This window comes from Pelobates fuscus, chromosome 3 (genome assembly GCF_036172605.1).
Source record: "Pelobates fuscus isolate aPelFus1 chromosome 3, aPelFus1.pri, whole genome shotgun sequence".
NCBI lineage: Eukaryota > Metazoa > Chordata > Amphibia > Anura > Pelobatidae > Pelobates > Pelobates fuscus.
Window position 1 is genome coordinate 375,959,969 of NC_086319.1, and position 14,192 is coordinate 375,974,160.

General features: G+C 40.8%; 1 protein-coding gene across 3 annotated transcripts; it reads right to left on the minus strand.

Annotated features, from left to right (window-relative positions):
* Positions 1–749: 749 nt before the first annotated feature.
* On the minus strand, positions 750–13,294 carry RAVER1 (ribonucleoprotein, PTB binding 1). 3 transcript variants are annotated; one of them, XM_063445930.1, is made up of 14 exons: positions 13,085–13,294; positions 10,431–10,497; positions 8,637–9,100; positions 6,437–6,628; positions 5,712–5,841; positions 5,410–5,501; positions 4,914–5,025; positions 4,062–4,207; positions 3,399–3,486; positions 3,182–3,300; positions 2,329–2,406; positions 1,878–2,012; positions 1,368–1,451; positions 750–1,126 (listed from the first exon to the last, which is right to left on the minus strand). In XM_063445930.1, exons 1-14 carry the CDS (start codon positions 13,277–13,279, stop codon positions 980–982), a joined length of 2,049 nt encoding a protein of 682 aa, XP_063302000.1. In that variant the 5' UTR covers positions 13,280–13,294; the 3' UTR covers positions 750–979. The 3 variants fall into 3 exon arrangements, with proteins under 3 accessions (XP_063302000.1, XP_063301999.1, XP_063302001.1); XM_063445929.1 differs by having other exon boundaries at positions 4,914–5,021; positions 5,403–5,501; XM_063445931.1 differs by lacking the exon at positions 2,329–2,406 and having other exon boundaries at positions 4,914–5,021; positions 5,403–5,501.
* Between the last annotated feature and the right edge of the window lie 898 nt (positions 13,295–14,192).

The window sequence follows — 14,192 nt, forward strand, 5'->3', positions numbered from 1 at the left end:
GATACAGCCACCTCAGTGATAAAACTAAAGACAAATAAATGCATTTTGAAGGACAGGAGAATAAATTAGGCCAACAACTAGAAGACAATAAAAATCAAAAGTGAGTATGAGGGAAAACAAAAACACACAAAAAAAAAATAAAAAGCTTAAGTTGCAGCATATGCAAGCACTTCCTGTTAGACTCCTGCCCCAGGAGAAGGAGAAAAATGCATATTGTGGGTTGTTCGCCAGATTAAGAAGAAAATGTGAAATAGCAGCACAATTGTAATGTGACTAAGGAGCGATCAAATTCTGAAGACGAAAACAAGAACTGGCTGGGCTAGTAATATTTTGCTTGCTGGCAGCATAGTACAGTTATCAAAGCCATCTACAGATATCCTTACAGAACCTCCCAAGTCGTATTTCTTATGGGTCAGGACAATTCAAAGGCATTTCTCAGGTCTTTCAATTAAATGCAATGGAAGGTGGTAAGTTAGTCTGAAGTGGCTTTGATTTTGGCTCAAAATGCAGCAAACTGAACACAGCAGTACAAATGAAAAATAATAAAAGTATCTAGATTTAGCTGTACAAAAGAAAGACAAATTAAAAGGAAACTTTACACTGTAAAAGAATTAAACTTTCAGAAAAGTAAAGATTGAGATTTAACAATACAATCCCATGATAGCAGAACAGGTTAAAAAGTCTATACAGAACACTTAAAAATGAAGTTAAAAATGCAAACTTAAAAAAATAAAAATGGATAGTCATATTCATAATTTGTGGGCAGAAGGAAAAACATAAGGTTTCTGTCCTTGAATTACATGATATTCTGTGACAATTCACCATTCAATAACCCCTAAGCTGACATGCCACATATTAACAGCAGTTAGAGCAGGTAGTTACTGGAGAATTGGATTCATAAATAAAAGAAATCACAAAAAATATATATATAAATTAAAAACAAAAACAGATGAGGCACTATGCTTTTGAGGCATTTGCACTAAAAGATCCTCTTGCGCTTCAGGTAAGAGTCTGCATAATGCCCTCCCAGGCCTTGTGAGTGTTGTCCGATGTATCCATTCTCAGGACTTGGCTCTGGAGACGGTATCAGGTGTGAAAAGCCTCGTTTTTGAGCCCCAATAGGAGTCTGAGGAAAGGAGAGATACATTAGTCTGAAGGGAGAGGCCTTGTAAAATGGTTTACAAGTCAGTTTAAATTTGTCAGTGATCAGTTCCTCCTGTCCATAAAAGCAGTCTTTCAAAAAAACAAGTCCATCAGACCAAAGTCTAAAGAACTGTAGTTTCTCTAGATCCGACAGTTCACCATAACTTTTATAAAGTGGAAAAGCCATGTCAAAAACTAGAAAGGTCTTCTAGACAGTCTCATACCTTAAGTCCATTTGTAGATGGAGAGTCCTGATCTTCAAAACCCAGCATTACACCTCCAGGGCTACTTGGGGTCAGACTGGGTGCCTGAAAATAATTTTTTTTTTAAAAAGTGTAATGTTTTTGGACAGTTACAATTTAACCCTTAGGAACCATAAAAAGATAATCTTATAGTAGGAAAGTTGAAGTGTTATAAGAACTCCATGAGATTATCCCCAGCATATAGGGGATATTTTTTTATTTTAAATAAAAACACAAGCCTGGGAGCCCAACAGCTGTCCCCTGGGCATAGTGCATCAGGATTTCCAACCAACTGGATAAGTGTATGCTGGGAGCAAAGCGGTCCAACTCTGGAAGTTACAGGTTATCATTCAATCTCCATGACATCACAAATGTTTGCTCTAACTTTACTGTACTTGTGTTAAAGGTTGTTCTGTTGAATATTAAACAAAACCTAGTGTAAATTTTTACATTTGTTTCGCTCTCCCTCAAGCCCAACCACGGTGTACTCACTTTAGTCACATGGGTCTGCTGAAGCCCAGCCTGTAAGCCACTTGTAAAGTAAGATGATGCGGACCCAGCACTAAATGGAGGCAGAGGGGCAGGGACACTATTGCTGCGTTCCCGAAACCTGGAAGGTGGAGAGATCTGCAACACAAAACAATTCTTAAAGTTGTAAATTACTTAAGGAAATAAAAATAAAACCCACTAACAAAACAAAGCCAGAATACAAATTAAATTTGTATTAAAAACATTCTAATACACTTTTGTATTCAAACACAAAAACCAGTTATCAAAAGTTTTGCTGTAGCAATTAGTTTTGTTTTAAGCATTAGGGTTGAAGTGAAAATAAATGCTGTGTAGGTAGCCTTTTGCCTCTGAAAGAAGACAGTGTCCTTTAACCTTTGAGGTCAGAGTTCATGGCATAGAGCTTACACACACAGCAGACAAAGAAATGAGTTACCTTTAACCTAGACTCATAGCTGCCCAAGTTGTGTACAGTGTGATCCCTGCTTTGTGAGAATGCATGAGGGGTCAGATCCTAGAAGAAAGCCACATACGACTAGTTATAGCATTACAAAGCTGAAATTGGAGAGCCATCTCCTGGTCTTCTGTTAACATAGATAGATTACATACAAGTTTAAATGGAAGCAAAATCACTCCATGTTGGACTTTGTTTGCAGATGCTGGACAAAGCCTGCTGATGTAGGTACAAAGATAAATAGCAACAAGCAAGCGGCATCAATGTGTTATAAAGGCATTTAACTAAAGACCATGGCATGTCTTATTTTTAAAGTTATTCCATTTATTCATAACCTCATATATAGAGACAGCACAGTTCAGTTACATTTTAACTACCATCAATAGAATCGTCAGTCCATTGGCAACAGACTACTTCAGGCACTGGGTATGAACAAAGTTAACAGACTGGCAAGGCCTAAGTTCTGGGATACTGCAGAACTATGAGGTGCTGATGCCTTAAGTAGAGGTCTTTATGGCAGGCAATGCGGTAATAAATGGCCCATCTAGTCTATCTACACCACTCTGCCCCAATATAAAAAATAAAAGGCAGTCGCTTGTTACCAGCTCACAATAGAATTAGGTCTGTCAAGCTTTACAGATCACCTTCAGTACATCTGCAAAAAAATATTCTGTTGTGGTTCTTGGATAATATGCAGCACGCGTTACTATGCGTGACACATGAGCAATACACAAGGAGGTTAAACACATTTGTCATGACTTACCATGTGCCATACAGTAAGAGGAAGCATCCGCTATTCCTACAGTAAAAGAATTTAAGTAAAGTTAACACTTACCGATAGATATTCATAGGGGTAGCCATCAGATGGCGTTAATAAGGAGTCCTGATTGGAAGGAGGATGATGTCGGCCACTCATAGATTTTTGTTTATATGGAGGTTGCTTACTTTGGGACCCTGAGAGACGAGAGATTCAGGAAACCACTGTTACAGGACCAGAATAGAGCGCGTGTACCACCCCACCACCATTATTAGGTAATTAGCAGATTACATACCAATGGAACCAGTGCTGTGGAGTCTGTTGTGGTAACCCATAAACTGAGCTGGTTTCAAGTCTCGTGGGGGTTCCCCAAGAAGAGACATCTAAAAAATAAAAATAGCCAGGTGAGATTAGACAAAAACCACTGACAGACCACCTACCTAGGAGGTATGGGATATGCAAGTAAGCACTTTATTTCCCATTGAGGAAGGGATTTACATAGGGCAAGCATAATGTAAACACATTTGGAAGAGAATGAGAAAGCACCCACAACCTGTGTCAGGTACTGAGAGGGGGATGGCTTATAGCTTCAGTGAGATTAGGAAATTGGCATGCTTGTTTAGATCTTAAGTCAGAGACAAGTTTCTCTTTGGCATGGAATCAAAACCATTGCTCCTTGCATGTGTTATGGTGCAAAATCCCATTGTACAGCACTATGGAATTTGCTGGCGCTATATAAATAATCATTTACACATACACTCATTCACCATCTCAAAATATAAATTATAAGAGACTGAGATTAAATGTAGGAATTTTAAGTTTGAAGATTCAGGTGGATAAAGGGCTCACCTCTGGTTTCTGACAATATAACTTTGTATGTCAATACTAGTTTTACATCTCCTAGACAAAATTGCATAATGCTACAGAAAGAATACTAAATCTGACACCAAAGGGTTACCGTAGATTCCACTGGCTTTTGCATTCCAACCAAATTGCCCATAACTGAAGGTGTGGAACTCTCCCACTCAGATCCCATCTGTCCTAGAAAAGGTGTCAGCGGTGCACCCAGGTCAGAGGGCAAACCAACAGGATTAAGTGGACTGGCTGAGATAGAAAGTAAAAGGACAGACATCAGAAACTCATTACATTAAAGCCGCATTTAACAGACATGCAAAAATAGAGTAACAAAATGAGCCGCATCTTATGCTGTCACAAGACAGCCTACATGGCTAGTCAGCTATACAAACAAAGTGACAGCCATACTGTTGCTGCACTGCAGAAGCTAGCTCAATTTAGCCATCTACAATTAGAGGGGAAGCCCAGAATAAGAGTGCAGGAAACTATATCACTCGTTTTGCAACCCCATTATAAGATGCATCCCTTTTCACTCTAAACTCCCTTATGAAATGCACTTATATTTAAAGTGGCATGACAATGTTTACACTGAAGCGAAATGTGTCTTACTGAAGTTACAGAATAGGCTTCCTAAATTCACAAAAAGTAATCAAAACACAACTTCCACCCTTGCATGCGCAATGTGGTGGGTGGAACTATATTTAGAGGCTGGACTACCAATATCATAAACACCTACTAGATAAGCAATTGTAAAACAAGACACCACAGGCAAGAATGGTTAGATCTGGATTGGTGGAGACATTTCTTGGTGTGACAGCACAGGAAGTTAGACACATCTCCAAGATTGCACAAATGGAATCAAGAGAAAGATTCTATAAGTGAATCCTTACAACATTACAAGTTACACCAAAGTCTGTGTTGCGTCAGATATTGGTACATATGGGAGGACACTTACCAACTCCCAAGTCCGGAAGAAGTGATTTCCCAACAGTGGGTGTAAGCTGGGGGGACAAGCCCACAGATCCATATAATGAAGCAAGAGGGGAATCTCCCAGAATTCCAGGTTTCTGTAAAAGAAAGTGCAGCATGTGTGAACAAACTGACTAGGATAAGGGAAGGAATTCCAAAGCTTAACAAGAGTGAAGACACCCAATTACGGTTATTCTGCACATGTCCCTTTCCAGACACCCCAGGAGAGCTGTATTTTATACTGCCCCATACCTACTCTTCCTTTTGTTTATATGAAAGACATGCTTTCCCCCACAGAAAGCAAGAGTTCAATGCAATTGCTAGGTGATCAATAGCTTGGGTAGGTAGAAGATGAGGAAAGATGTAGATTTTAATCTGTTCATCATCTATGGGTGAGCACCATCTTAAACAGTATGGTTGTATAATTTCTGGTTTGCTCTCAGACTTTTATAGCACTACAAGTGTGCTCAGATAGGACCTACCTGTGTTTGGGCCTGCAGTACCAGCTGCAGGAGGGCAGTAGAGAGAGCAGGGTTTGATAGCAGGGACAGTGCCGGGGGAGCTCCAAGGATTCCTGCAAGAACAGTTACATGTAAATTAAGCAAACATGAGCCAACTTTACTAGTTACCAAGACAGAAGGGCCAATTACATCTAGATCTAGCCTTTTCACCAGATGTGCAAAGTCCTTGAAGTGACCAGGATGAAGCTTAACAGCTGTTGTGGGTCAATTTCCAGGCTACTTTGAAGCATTTGCTAGAAAAAAAAAAACACATTGTAACATACCTTGTTTATTTCCTGCAGCTCCATGTAGCAGGGGGCTTAAAAGGAGCTGCAGTGTTGCTGGAGACCCCAGACTGTTTAGAATTTGTAGGAGGTTTGGTTCAGGAAGGAGTCCATTGCCACGATTTAATGCCTATAAAAATAAAAAAACTTTTCCAATGCCATGAAAATACTAAACAATCCACACAATAGAGAGACTGGGTAAAGGGACCACCCTCTCCAATGAACAAGAAATATTTTCGAGTCCTAGAACTTGTGTGAGGTGTTAAACATTAGGGAGGGAAGAGTCAATCTAAACCACGAGGAGGCCAGTAGTTTCAACACGAGTTTCTGGTATCCCCAAAGAGCAGTGCCATTTACCACATAGCATGAGAAAGGGTGTGGTAGCCACCATATCCATTTATACAAGTGTTTTACATTTTAGTAAACAGGGTAACAAGTAAAGCATTCAGCCCAAAATTATGCATTAGCCAAGTGGACAGATTGAACACCAGCAACCCCATATGCTTTTTCCAGTTTGCCTTATCAGCCGGTGATTGTGCTTAGAGTGACCTTATGGAGGAAGGTCATTGCATCTGTGGTAGAACTAGATCTTATTGCCAATCTTATCCCCCTCCATTTTGCCTTGTTTAGGTCAACAATAGCCAGCTATAAGGCATGATGTCTTGTAGTAGAGTTCAATAACGATGGACTTCAATATGCCAAGGTCTAAGGCAAGTGACACTCACCGATGCTTGTGCAGCAATAAGTGCAGCCAACATACTCCTTCCTGGTGGGCCAGGGGCACAGAAGGACACCCGAACTTTGCTTCCACAAACCATCGCCCCATCAATCTGCTGCTGGGCAATTTCAGTCACAACTTCAGAATCATATTCCACAACTGCAAAGCCTTTGAATTGACCATCCTGACCATAAGCCAGCTGCAAATGAGAGGCAGTAAGTCACTTAAAAAAAATGTATTATATGGACATAAGTAGCAGTCTTAACTCCTGAACGAGGATATTCATTTCAGTTTGAGGAACAACCTACCTTTACAGTTGTGATTCAGTGCAAGGTGTAATCTTAAGCCTAAAAAACCCACACCATACAACTCCAACTAGACATGATCATTTGTAGTTTTATAGAGTGCATGCTAGGGCTACAGTATAAAACATGGGGAGAAATGACATGTTTAAATGGCAGTGCAGTCATTGGTGCAATTCTGAGGTATCCACCTTTGGATTCCCCATTTTTCTGAGCATGATCTTAAAGAGCCTGGCACTTTGTTAAAAAAAAAAAAAAAAAAAAAAACACATTTCAGAGATGTTATTAAGCCGCAACTGATAAAAGTTGCGGGCAGAAGCATCATATTTTTATCAGTTTACTAGTGGCTATAGAAAACCGCTTTTGCACTGCAAGGACTGGTATGTTGAGAGTCCTGCAGGCTTCAAGGATCCTCTTTTGTACTCTTACACAAGCAAGATTACAACTGTGACATGGCTCCTGCAAGAGGACAACAGAAGAGGGAGAAAGTATACCGTGGCAAACACAATGGGGAGATATTCAGGCAACTATAACTGCCTTCAGCTGCAGCCATGGGTCATCCCACACTCAGCAGGTATGTCATAAAAAATATGCAGAAGCTCTACCGAGAAAAGAGCCGCTTTAAAAAGGGAATATGTTTTAATTATACAAATGTGTTTTAACTGTGATGGCAGAGAACGGAGCAGTGAGACTGCAGGGGCTTGATCGATACACCAAAACTGCTTTAACAAGCAAAAGTTGTTTTGTTACTTGGCAAGTTTAAAGGGACAGTCTTATTCCAGTGCAAGCATAGACTCCCACAGCAGGCCAATTACCTTCCTGGGAAATCAAGGCCAATGACTTTGCTAACCAGGTTTCTCCTAAAGAAGCCCTGACATTGCACATCTGCCAATATAATGGCTCATTCTGCCAATCACAATATAATCTGCCAATCACTGTAACCAGTAGGAGCTTAAGCTGCAAATACACACATCGTGAGGTTTCTCAGAGTTTACCCAGTTTATAGTAGCAAGGTGGCATTTATGCCCTAGAATCATTAAAGGGACAGTTTAATAAGTAAAGTTACTTGTTTTAAGCCCTGCCCTTAACATAGGTGATCGGTGTGCAATCTCACCTTGTAGAAGGCAAGAACAACCATTGCCCACCACCACACATTCCAGGAGAGCCTGGTGTACAAACCCTCAAGAAGGATTTCAGGCATGCATAAAAGGAATGAACGCACTGCATACACCCAGAGAAACATCAACCACAATGGAAGAGGGAAGAAAAAAAAAAAAAAAATCTAAATGCTTTAGAAGGGTAAAAACCCCTGAAATCCAATAAAAATGTAAAAAAAAAAAATCTAAATGCTTAAAAAAAAAAAAAAAAAAAAGTAAGCCATCTTTTTCATATGACTGAAGTCAATACAGTCCAAGTCCCCTGGCACCATCCTTCCATGGAGTGTTAAATATTATTTAAGTGTTAGAGTAGATTCCCCTGCAGCTCATCTCCCCAGTGCAGTTTTAGTGGTAGTGGATAATGGATATCATTCATAACTTGTAATGGGTGCTGTGATATGGCCAAAGCACTTCACTCTCAGACAGTGTGGGCTGAGATGTGATGACCAAGGGCCCTTATTTATTTCTAAACTGCCCATAAATTGTGCAACATTGAATGGAGGGGAGGACTGCAGGCAGTTTACAAATCTAAGATTAAGATTATATAAAATCCACACTTTCCCTTTAAAATTAAAGGACCACAAGTTTACCTTCAATACAAACACATTTGTACACTTCTAGTAAATAGAATTTACTTTTCTCCACAGAACCAAGGACACATGCAGCATCTTTTACAACAAAAAACACACAATGTTTCATTAGCAACACCACGAAAGCAGAAACTGCTCTTATTACAGCTTTGTCCTACCTGGCAGAAGATGGGTACGCAAACCTTTGAGAATGCCTCTTTAAGCTCTCCAACATCACACTCCTTTAACTGCTCCACGCACAAGCAATGAGAGTGAAGCAAGTCATAGCTTAGCTGACTGACATCTGACCAGTGGACATACAGAGTGCGAGATCCCAGCTGACGTCCAAGCAGGTCTGATTTGGCACGGGAAGCAGAGTCCTTCTTCATGTACTCTACAAATCCATATCCTTTGGGGTGGCCAGTGGCAGCGTTGTATACCAGGAAACATCTCTCCAGGTTACCAAATGGGCGGACTAGGTCTTCAAACTGCTGCTGAGTGTAGCCTTGTGGCAGGTTAGCGATGCACAGGAGGGCATCTGTTGGTTGAAGCTGCACAGATATCTCTCGTTCACGTAGACGAGTCTGGTGAAAGTGGCGAATGGCGGATTCAGCCTGCTCCCCATTGAGTAGCGTTACAAAGGCTGATGGAGGAAGGAGATAATACACATGAAGACTTTGTAGCTTTTAAAATTAGATCTTGTGCACCTCTGTGTCAGAACACATCCAACAGTGCAAATTATAAAGGGTGGGGAAAATTATTATTATATTTTTTTGTAAAAACCCACGTCTGACAAAAATAAACATAAGATGTAATTAGTCATGCATTACCCTGATGAATATATTAGCAATAAGATGTCAAAACAAGACCTTTAAAAGGGAACTAACTAGCATTAAAGTGTACGGTATTGTAGCATTTTCTACTCTGCATAGTTGTAATGGAAAAACAGCCCTTTAGTTTAGATACGAGGGTTATTTGGTCCTCCAGCATCCCTTGCTGAGATCACTCCGTAAGCTAGGGTTTGGCAGTACGCATCAAGATCCTGCCAGTGATACAAACAGCTGCCATGTTCTGACTATACTACAAACAATAGTCAACCTCACCCTAGAGGGACAAGCATCGGGATTTTAAATAATCTGACTGTGCTCACTTTGCAGCAATAGATGTATTAAATAGCAAAACGGATGCTAGAAACAAGTGGCCAAAGACAAAGTTAAGTGCTGCAGGGCATGTAAATCTGTAGATCAAGTTGCCTGCTGTAAAGGAATAGCATGGCACAGACAGTCATATTGCTTGATAATATTATATACTCCTTACTAAAGATACCATCAAGATGAAAGTCAACATTACAATTGTTAACCCTGTATACAGTTACACTCAATCCTAACAATTAAAAGCGGCTCGGTCACAGGTACAAGCATTTCAGATAAATATCTTTATGGAAAGCACACATTTCACAGTGTACAAGACAGCGTAGGGACTATTTTGTCTCATGTATTTTTTATACTGACAAATAGGCAGGGCTACTGCGGTCAAGCCACCAGTGAAAGAGGCTTGGTCTATGGAGGGTACAATAATCCTCTGGAGACACCAGTGGACTAAGTGGCATTAATGTCAGCTCTGGCAGATGAAGTGTAAGGGGTAAAATGAGTTTTGCGGTGGAAAATTACACGAGGAACATTTTCAGGTAATCAATGGTTACCTTTCACTGCATCATCAGACCACTGCACAGCAAATTCACAGTCAGGAATCTTTGCGAAATGTGCAAAGACCCAAGACTGACAACAGATGAGACATCACTACCACAGATAAAAAAAAAAAAAATTTCTTTTTTTTTTTTTTTTTTTTTTAACATTTCCCATTACATTCAGTGAGCTTAACGGGTAAAAGATTCATGTTGGCAGTGTTATGGTTACAATGCCACAAGAAACAAGAGTAAACTGCGGCATAAATATAAAAGCTGTTACACTTACCAGTGCCTTTGTATTTATCCACAAAACAATATTTCAACTCGTATTCCCCAAGAAGGTCATGGACTTCCTGCAAAAAGCACAGGTTACAGGTCAGCGCAATCTAATGCAAGGAGTCTGACTTTAGCCAAACATTTTTGTATTGAAGTTAATGTATGAGTGAGCAAGGCCAAGCACACAGTGGTGATATACTTTTACAATAATTTGAGAGCAGTAAAGTCACAAGAAGGTTCGCAGTAACGAGGGGAAATTTTAGAATTAAAAAATTAAAATAAAAAAAATAAAAACTTCGTGAATAGTGCATATAAAGAGTAACGGTCGGAACCGAATATACACAAGGTCTTTTGATTGCTACAGCTTTTCAAAATAAGCAGACCGGTAATACTGCCACTGGGAGTTAGCTTTGTAGGCAGGGTCCTCTAAATCAGGAATTGAAAGTTTAGGGATAATTCAGTTTAATAGATTATATTCATTATATGTGAAGGGAGCACTGTACAGTCACTTCACTGTGGTATAAAAGGAACTTTCGTAGCAACGAGTCTATGCGTTTGTTTTGGTTAAAACAGGTTTTTGGGTACATTAGTTTGGAAATTTAAGAGACATTCAGGTCAATTCACAGTATAAATAACAGGCCAGAGCTGGCACTAACTCTAGGCTCTATTTTTTGGTCACATCCGTGAAAGGCTGATTCAGGCTTTTGGTCACAGTGAGACGGTTTGCAAGATGAACAGATTTAGCTCTGACTGTTCTGATACAGGTTTCCAGATTTCTGGATACTGGTAGTGTGGATGAGGCATCCAGTTAGGTGGACAGTCAGCTGAAAGCATCAAGCATGGGTCAGGGGCTGGTGGAATTCGCGCAGAATCCCATTGTCAAGGGGCCACTGAAAGGGGCGCATGCTAATCATACGACTGAATGGAACACATACAAAAGGGGCAGCAGCAAGCAGCTGTATGGAAAACAGAGCAACGTGATGTTAAAGCAAAGACTGTCATTCAAATGCAAAGTGACGTTACACAAATGAATAAACCGTTAGTCAACCTGTTACCTTGCTGGTGTCGTCCCAGATGAGCAAATAAAAAGAGAACAGATTATATACAAACATACTAGTGATTAAGTACTTAGATCAACAAGAATGTTTTAATCTTAATGAGGTGTAAGGGTCTTTGGCATTTAAACATCCTAAAAACCATTAAATAAAAAACACAAGTCAGTGGAATTATTCGAGGTGTTCTTTTGTATAGCACAGTGGAGAAATTAAAAAAAAAGACCATTATACTTTTTGTTCCCAGTGCAAGGACAGACCCCTTCACAACCGTCCTACAGCGATGTCAATTCTGATTATTATGCCAAGTATTTACATGCCACATGCACAATCCAATGCTTCGGAGTGAAAAAAAAAAAGTGAGCTACCTACACCCATTAACAAACCCTAATCAATTACTGCAAGCAAGAGGATAGAGATACCGTAGATAGCTATCATCTTCTGCCTGGATTGCTTATTTGTGATCCCCCTCCCCTCATCGCTGTGCAATCCTTGCACAATATAATGACCCTCAGTGAGAGGTGTCTGTTTCTATCAGAAATCTGCACTCAAACAAAAATTTGTCAGCACCAAAATAGCCGTTTAGTAGATAAGGAAGTGCGCTGGATTTTCAGGTTTACTGTACTTATTGGCCCCCAGCAGCACCCCATTTAAGCATATTCAGGTGAGTGCAGCCAAACCCTTGTTTTCTCCTTATGTGCACTCATGTCACCAACCCCAGTATCACAACTCAACTTTAAAAATTGTGTTTTTTCCCCCACTCAGAAATTCTTTAGACTCACTAGACTAGAGGGACAAATATCTGGTGTATTTAACCCCTTAATGACACATGATACCCTTTTATTCCAGAAGTTTAGTCCTTAAGGGGTTTAAAAAAAAAAAAAAAAAAAAAAACACAAACAAAAGTTTTTTTAAGTGTGATTTAACAGATCTTTGGGTGTGACTTGTTTACATGACTTATCCAGAGAATGTGAGTAAAAGAGCCTTTCAGACAGCTCTCTGGAAGGGGTAAAAACACTCCGGTTAGCCAGTTACTCTACAAACTGCACACACAGCATTAACAACCAGTGAGAGACATTGTGAATTCACAACAAAATGTAAAATGTAACCAGTGGGTGAGCCAGACATGTTTTGGGTTAGATGTAAGATGTAACCAGTGGGTGAGCCAGACATGTTTTGGGTTAAATGTAAGAGGTTACCAGGAGCCAGACATGTTTTGGGTTAGATGTAACCAGTGGGTGAGCCAGACATGTTTTGGGTTAGATGTTACCAGTGGGTGAGCCAGACATGTTTTGGGTTAGATGTAAGAGGTTACCATGAGCCAGACATGTTTTGGGTTAGATGTAACCAGTGGGTGAGCCAGACATGTTTTGGGTTAGATGTTACCAGTGGGTGAGCCAGACATGCTCTCAGCTCTGCTGTTTTGGGTTATAGAGTCTATCCCCATAAATAAACTATAACCAGCTTTCTGTTCCCTCCATGGCTCCCTGTGTGTATATTCCTCCCCATGTCCCCCCGGTTTATGGTCCCTGATTATTGTCCCCCCGGTTTACTGTCCCAGTGTGGCCCCCCCAGGGCCATTTCCCATGATGCCCAGCGGCCAGACACTCACCTGGTTGCTGATGTCCCCCGGGAGCCCTTTGATGAGGATCTTCCTGCGGTTCCTCACCTCCCTCTTCATCCTCTCCACCCGGCTGCGGATCTCCCAGAGCTCCAGCCGGCCCTCGGGCCCCTCTTCCCGGCCTCCCCTCTCCTGCTCCCCGTCACCCCGACCCGCTCCAGCTCTAACGGACACGGGCGCCGCCATCTTGACAGAGGTGGCTTCAATCCGACCTGGGAACCTACACTGACACTACGCGCTCATTGGTCGAATTTAAACCGGTTCGGGAGCCCGGCGTTGATTGGCTGGTTCGGACGCTGCCCCGCCCATCATCCGCCGCCGTTGCCATGATAGCAAGGGGGCGTGGCTCTCAACTGATCACGCTTAGAATTCTGCAGACTCTGGAACGGTGTGTTTTCATCCTCCCACCCAGGGCTGCGGTGACGTCATCACTGGTGCATGACTCAGGGCCCCAATGTGGTAGCTTTTGTTGTGATTTTTCAAAATAAAGAAATCACTTGCCAATAGGGAATGTAATGTTACACTGACACAAGAGGAGTGGCATCATATGACTGGGGGTGGTGGGGTGGGGGGGTAATGGCAACTAAATTCTGTTTTAAGAATCCCATTTTATAGCCAAAAAAAGGGGGGTTATTTACTAAACTGAGCTATTGGTGTGATGTGAAACCCAATAATTGCATGAATTTTGGCTTTAGTTATTCAAACTGAATTTTTTGGAGACTTTAGGCAAAAAATGGCAAAAATTGGAGACATTTCTAGAGGCAGTTATATTTTGAGACCCGCTATTTTGGAATAAAATTAAAATTCACTATCAGGATTATTAAGGGAATTGAAATTAAATTTGAATTAAATACAAATGGAAAAACTAAGGCAAAAATAGATGATTTGGAAAAATGACAAGTTTGTTTTCCTGACACTATAGTGATCCTTTAATAGTCAGTTAGCTAAACCTTCTCAAAACCACCCCTCCCCCACTCACACCACTCATCCCACTGTCCCTTTTTGTCATTTTGAAGTGTTGGTAGGCAATTTTACCATTAGGATTTATTTTGTAAAAAAAACTTGGTGAAAAAACCCTTGTTAGAATTCCCCACAATTC